The sequence below is a fragment of the Limulus polyphemus genome, unplaced genomic scaffold (genome assembly GCF_000517525.1).
Source record: "Limulus polyphemus unplaced genomic scaffold, Limulus_polyphemus-2.1.2 Scaffold4152, whole genome shotgun sequence".
Classification (NCBI taxonomy): domain Eukaryota; kingdom Metazoa; phylum Arthropoda; class Merostomata; order Xiphosura; family Limulidae; genus Limulus; species Limulus polyphemus.
This window is the reverse complement of record NW_013669762.1, coordinates 67,026-74,212: the sequence shown is the minus strand read 5'-3', so window position 1 is coordinate 74,212 and position 7,187 is coordinate 67,026. Positions and strand designations below refer to the sequence as shown.

Here is a 7,187-nt window from a genome sequence, read left to right as displayed (position 1 = left end):
GTCAGTAATCCTGAACACAAGTTAACCAGAGAGAGATAAGCTGGACCTATATCATAGTGAAAAGTATCAACCATATTATTGGTGTGAACGTGCTTTATAGCGACTATGAGAAAAACTCCGAAATTAGTATAATCCAATAACACACGTTGATCAAAGTGTAGATTGAACTGGATCTCCCTTGAACTTAGTCTTCGAGATTAAACAATCTTCGAAATACTGAGTTTATTTATTATACCTGCAATTGTGCTGATATATTATGTGAAGAACTGAATAGTGGCTAAGACCCTTTTTCTTCGGTGTATAGATTTTTCTCATGGTGACTATAAAGCACGTTTACACCAACAATATATTTGACGATAACCCTTGTGTGTCAACAAAATGTATCCATATTATAGAGCGGGTTGTGTCCATATTATAGAGCGGGTTGTATCCATATTATAGAGCGGGTTGTGTTCCGTGTATCTATACGATTTTCCAACTTCCTTATCTCTGACCACCACTAACTTTCTAAGGATTCTTGAGTATACCCCAGAGGAATTTAAAAACCCTTTACTTTATTAATGTTCTTATTTATACGTGTTTGACAACCATTTCCCATCTTGCACCTGCCGGTGAATGACGCGCACCGTTTAATAATCTAAGTAAAACTGTTTTTTGGCGCAAAGCTGGACAGTCGACGTTGAACTCTCTGTGTTGTGTCCTCCGTAGGAAAACATACCTTGGATGTTAGAGTTTTAACTTACCCCTAACCCACCAGGGGGCAATCCAAACTGAAATTCAGGATTAAATGCAAACAGCAGGGGTTCCACGTGAAGCTAACGAAATAAATGCTGTGCCTGGCACCAGTACTTTTACTAGTTACAGAATTGAGGAAAAACAAGACAGTTGTACGTTTCACAAATACGAGTTATATTAATTAAGGGCACGACTGTCTAAACCCAGTGAAAAGATCACAATTTGAAAAGACAGAAAAATTACATGACAGCCATGATTATGCACACTTAATTATACTCTCTATATTTTCTATAAACCAGAGTAGTATTACATAACGATAATATTTTTAGTATTTTCAATTTAGCATAGTAACTGAGCGGTAATTATTGTAATTTTTTTCTTTACTCCATAGTCAAACACATTAAAAAACTGAACACGTCATCCAGTAAGAAATGTTGTATTTTTAACGAATGATATTTTATCTCATTGTCCAGAGAAACGACGAAAAAACATCAGACAGGCTAGTAAGAGTAATAGAACCTGATAAAAATCCAGCCATGTGTACTTGTAGCACTTATCGATGTCATCATGCTTCAGAAATTTATAGGAGTCGTCCGGGTATGTTCATTCAATTATTATTAATAATAATTAATAAATAACAGCAAAATGAAAACTTCTTAATTTTTAAAACTTAACAAATATTATTTTTCTTCAACAAAGTGACATCTATATTTTGTTGGGCTTACGACACAACTTTTACTTGATCCAATTCTTCCGATTCTTCGTCTTTGAAGCGTATCAATCTTAAATATACCCATAAATTGCTCGTATTTTTAAATTATTAAAAGTAAGTATCTGAACTTTAATATGTTTTATGCTTTGCAGTAAAACCATCATTCCCAAAACCTGATGTTCCTGGCAAATTTGTCTTACCCATTATTTCCCCTCCATCTAGCGGAGGTGCGGTCTCTGGTGAATTAATCGCTACTACTCAGGAGTCCTCTGGTAATCCTTCGGGAAACAAATATCAGTCTTCAACAAACCCTATTACAATGACTAAGATACCCCAAAATGTAGGATCCACGAAAGTCAGTCACGTATCTGCGCCTCTTGGTGCCACAAAAACATCAGAGTTGAAAAATGGTGACTTGAGAACAAAAATGGACATTTATAAAAACGTTCTGAAACAGGCAGACCAAGTCAATTATGAAAAGAAATGTGTGTTAAGCAAAGGTTGGACAGACGATGTTACACATAAACGTTTAGGCCTCAGTGATTTACGACTCCAAACCACCCATGAAGAAAACGCTGATATTAACACAAGAGATAAAAATCGGAACAATGCAAACAGTTTTATAGTTGGCAAAGTAACAACTGATTCGGTTTCTGATTACAATGAAATTCCCGATGGTGTGAAAACAAAACAAAAGGTGAGTGAAGGATCCAAGCAACTTATTAATCCCGACAAAAACCAGGAAATAGCCCTAGGACTTGAGGGAGCAAACGTATCCTTTGAGAAAGAAGAGAGAGACAAAGATGCTGAAACAGTAGGCGATTCTGTACATCGAGTAATGAGTGCTAGCCTCCAGAATGGCGCCCATCCTTCAGACACTGTCACAGTTGAAGTAAGCACCGAAGGTTCTGCTACAAAATACACTCACGTTACAACAGTCGAAGACCTTCTTCAAGCAACTGTTCCTCTGAAACATGACTCGGATGAAATATCAAAACAACCTCTGAAACTGGGGGGTATGCTTGATCTAGATTACAATGGTCCACTCACGTTTGAGATCAGGCATGGCCAAGAAATAAATGTTTTTGAACTTCCAACAGACAAGCTACATGATAATAAAAAGTGGCAATTGACTTTTACTATTGGCAAGAAAGAACAACTTCATGCTAGTTAAAAAAAAAAAAACACGTCAAGGGTTACAAGTAAATTATTGTTAATATTTAATTTGCTAAGGTAACTTAGCCTTGATTGATATAGCTAGAGATTGAGTTTGTTATATGGTTTCCAATATTTTGGGGAATAGCTGATTTTAATAAAGCAGGTGTGAATTTGGTATTAAGACATGAGAGGACAGGGTTAATGAATAGTCTATTTGTTTCCGTCCTAATGCATTTTGCATCTTGACTATGTGAATACTCGCTGTCCAAATACTTTCTTTCAATCTGATTTGATTATTCAACCTCCTAAGGTTTGGTGTTTGTATACTTTTAACTGTGATGAAATGTTATTTATATACCATCTTTTAATCTGATTTGGTCATCTGACCTCACAACATGCGATATGGGTGCTGTTTGTATACTTTTAGCTGTGATGAAACGTTATTTATATACCATCTTTTAATCTGATTTGGTCATCTGACCTCATAACATGCATATGGGTACTGTTTGTATACTTTTAGCTGTGATGAAACGTTAATTACCATCCTGCAATCGGATTTGGTCATCTTTCCTCACGACACGCAATGTGGGTGGTGTTTGTATACTTTTAACTGTGATGAAACATTGTTTACATACTATCCTTCAATCTGACCTCAAGACACGCAGCGAGGATAGTGTTTGTATACTTTTAGCTGTGATTAAATATTTAAATACCATCCTTCATGACATGTGGTGTGGATAACGTTTGTATACTCTTAGCTGTAATGAAACGTTGTATGAATACCATCTTTCATGACATGTGGTGTGGATGGTGTTGATATACTTTTATCTGTGATTAAATATTTAAATACCATCCTTCATGACATGTGGTGTGGATAACGTTTGTATACTCTTAGCTGTAATGAAACATTGTTTAAATACCATCCTTCAATCTGATTTGGTTATCTGACCTCATGAGCATGGTATAATGTGTACTTTTAGCTGTGTCGTTTATAGACTTTACATAGAAATATGTGTCATTTAGTAACGTGGTTTTTATAAAACATTAAAATTTAATAACAGTGTAATAAAATACAGGTTCCACAAATCTAAGTGATCATGAGATGACTTGGTACGAAAGTCAAGTGATAAAAATCTGACTTCATATACGAATTCAAATTATTGTAAAACTTGATTCAGCAGGAAGAGTTGAGTGATTCTAACACATGGCACTTTGCATAAAGTAAAGTAATCATAATGTGTAGCCTGGTTAAGAAACCAGATTATCATAAAGTGTGACCTAATGTAGAAATTCTAAGAGCTTATGAGTAAAAGCAAAGTAGATACGTTAACCAAACTACATCTGCCATGTCTAATGCCGATTTGGCCTATCATCCATTACCAGGGTTCATCAAGTGATCATAATGTTTGGCCTGGTAGAGAAGGCAAGTGATCATGAAGAAGTTAATGGATTGAGAAATCCAACTATCTGATGGTGTTGGAAGTCAAGTGATCATAAGTTGAGGCCTGGTGAAGAAGTAAAGTGTTTAAAAGATGTGACCTGGTAAAGAAGTGAACATAAGATACAACCTCATATAGAAAGTCAATTGATCATCAAATGAGATACCAGAAATCAGGCACAAAGAACAGACTCCTTACAGAAAGTCAAAATACAGTGAAAACCACAGGGTACTGAGCTTCTAGCTTAAGGCCTTTTTTTTTCTTTGTAAATAATTGCCAAAATATTGAAATACTGGTGATTTCTTGTTGTTGATGGTGTACACAGTTAACATGTGTCACTTTAGGATACAATTATGAATTATAAAATATGTTATTTGATTCGTAAAAAGTTTATACAAGTCTTTCTTGCTACAAAGTTTAAACTGTTAAAATGCTGTTACATCAAATCCTTACTAGTGAACATTGCACAGTGAAGTCTGTATTAGAATACATGATTTAATAAAACACTACCTAAAAATAAGGTTTACAATGACTGGTCCCAATTAACCTTTTAGCAAATATATATATTTTGTGTGATCTCTATGTAAATAACTACTATTTCTCAGTTAAGTTATTTTATTATAATTTTCTCAGACAAGGAAGATTGTGCTACAATTCAAGCCAGGTAATAAATAACACAACTTTTACTCACACAAACCTAATGTGAAGATTAAACTTGGCACTAGTAAGCCATTTCCATAATTTTATCAGAATTAATGGCAATCTACTGTACTATCAGCATGTCTACTTGCATTTCATTATTAGATCTCCCTCAGTCAGAGGCCCTTCAGTGGCAGGAATTGGACATAAAGAATCCAGGATTTATTCGATTTTGGAAAATTTCAATAGGATGTAACATATGATGAGATATGACGATTATAACTTACAATTTCTAAATCAGATACAAACTGACCAAATTAACATAACGTTTTGGGACAACATGGGACCTATTGGTCCATTTTGGCTGTTCCATCCTCTAAACTAAAAAAATCATAAAGCCAGCCCATATCATTCATATACTTATCAAGCTTTTTCTTAAACTCACTGCCTCTACAACATCTGAAGGCAACCCATTCCAAAGGCTAACCACCCTGTTAGAAAAATGAAATTGCCTTAGCTGAAGGTCACTCCTACCTTGCCATAATTTATATTTGTGTCCCCTAGTCCTACTATTCTCACTGTTAAATATAAAAAAAAGATGATGCATCAATCAGATCCCCCCTTACTCTTCTATTTGAGAGATTTCAACCTCTCCATCCCAGACATCATTCTAGTACCCTTTCCAACAATTCAATGTCTTTCCTAAGGTAAGGAGCCCAAGCCTGAACACAATATTCCAAAATACTATAGTTAACAAGAGTACTTCCTGTGTTGTGTAACTGATGGTTCCATTACACAAACCTTCACTGCATGTTTTCCAAGCCAAAGCCCAATAGATCTTAAACAGAAAACTCCAACCCTTACTGACAGTAACTGAAAATTTGCTACTCTTTCGCATTTCATCATTAATCACCATTATTCCTTTGACTATCCACACATGCAAGGTTTTGATATGTTCAATTTGCAACCTGCACAGCTACTGTGGATGCAATCACAATGGACATTCTGATCAGTCCTTTTTTTGAGGGAAATCTATCTATTAAGCCAAATGATGCCATGGCAGTGCTCAAAAATAGGTTTGGTGCCCACAAGAAGAGTGTAGTAAGCTCTCTGCCAGAACAGAAGATCAAGATCTCCAACAGACAATGAAGAAAAGTTCCATAATATAATTTGAAATAAAAAAAAAAAAGAGAGATAATCAATTAATGTATGGCTGTTGCTGGTAATGTGATGCAGCCACCCCGAAAAGCCGTCTCTCTTTAACTACTCACAACTATCAAATGACATATGTTACCATTATATGGATTTCATATTTGCATACAATAGGTTCTGGAATTCTATCAGTGTATGCATTCCTCCAAGAAATAGTTACCAAATTTTCTTGATCCTTGCCCTGCCATCCAAAAATCACTAATTTGCCTCTGGTTAAGGGAGAGATTCTTTGTTAAAACATTTGTACACAAAAATAAGTTTCCAGAAGAAGGTATCTTCTCCCTCGAACAGACTCGTTTTCACTTCACAGTAGCTAGTTTTGAGACACATCTTCAAATATCATAGAATTATAAGTGAAGTTTTGCATCAGGCCCAAAGTTGAAATTATAATTTTATTACTTTTCAACCAGAAACACGCTAAATTATTTTTCTGAATCATAATAAATAAGATATTTTCATGCAAAACAGTGAGAAACATAAGAACTCATCAAACTTAGTTTTAACTTTTTCTTTCTCACTGTTGAATTAGATCTGGTTCTTAATTTACTGTTATAACTTGTACGTCTACCACTGATGAGAATGTCCAGGCAGCAACCCTATCACAAAAATGATGTGACTAAAGGACTTTCTATTCTCACCTTTGTTTTCTTTCTTTACAGGAAGAAAAACATTACTACAAAATTAATAAATGCCTGAAATTTCCACAAGAAATTGGAACTATTATTTTTGCCTTCTGCATATTTCTAAACAACTTTGAGCATGACTTTTTGGTTTTACCAAATTTTCTAATGAATATAATTCTTAATACCGTATGAAAACTGATAATTCTGAATTGTTAAATGTGTTTGAGGATGATTAAAAGTGATAATTTTTTATTAATATATTAAAAATGATAGACATTCAAGTGAACATTAAGAGTTCAAAACAAAGTACAGATATTTTTGATTTACAGTAATCCATTTTCTTAGAAAAAAATGTATCATATGCAGTACCCATTAAACTTAGATTTCATTCCCATAATGTACGAAGTATCTTAGATTTTTATTGTGGTCACAGCTATTATTACATTTATTAACAGTGTAAAATTATTTCAGTTACTGTACAGCTTATTATGGTAATTATTTATACAATCATACAGTTTATTCATCTGTAAAAAAATAGTTATGTGATAAACGTATTGACTGAAGATTGGTGTAAAATTTACAAGGTTTGTTTTATGTAATTTTTCAAAGGAATAAAAAATATGTAAAGCAATATATATATATATATATATATATATATATATATATATA

At 34.0% G+C, this 7,187-nt stretch overlaps 1 protein-coding gene across 1 annotated transcript in view; it reads left to right on the top strand.

Moving 5' to 3' along the window:
* Positions 1 to 2,621, top strand: part of LOC106470666 (ankycorbin-like) — a gene marked incomplete at its 5' end in the record, with an annotated part of 25,723 nt that extends 23,102 nt beyond the window's left edge. Inside the window, 2 exons of the mRNA XM_013931231.1 lie at positions 1,209 to 1,332; positions 1,600 to 2,621. Coding sequence (XP_013786685.1) covers positions 1,209 to 1,332; positions 1,600 to 2,621 — 1,146 coding nt within the window. The remainder of the gene's footprint in view (positions 1 to 1,208; positions 1,333 to 1,599) is intronic.
* Between the last annotated feature and the right edge of the window lie 4,566 nt (positions 2,622 to 7,187).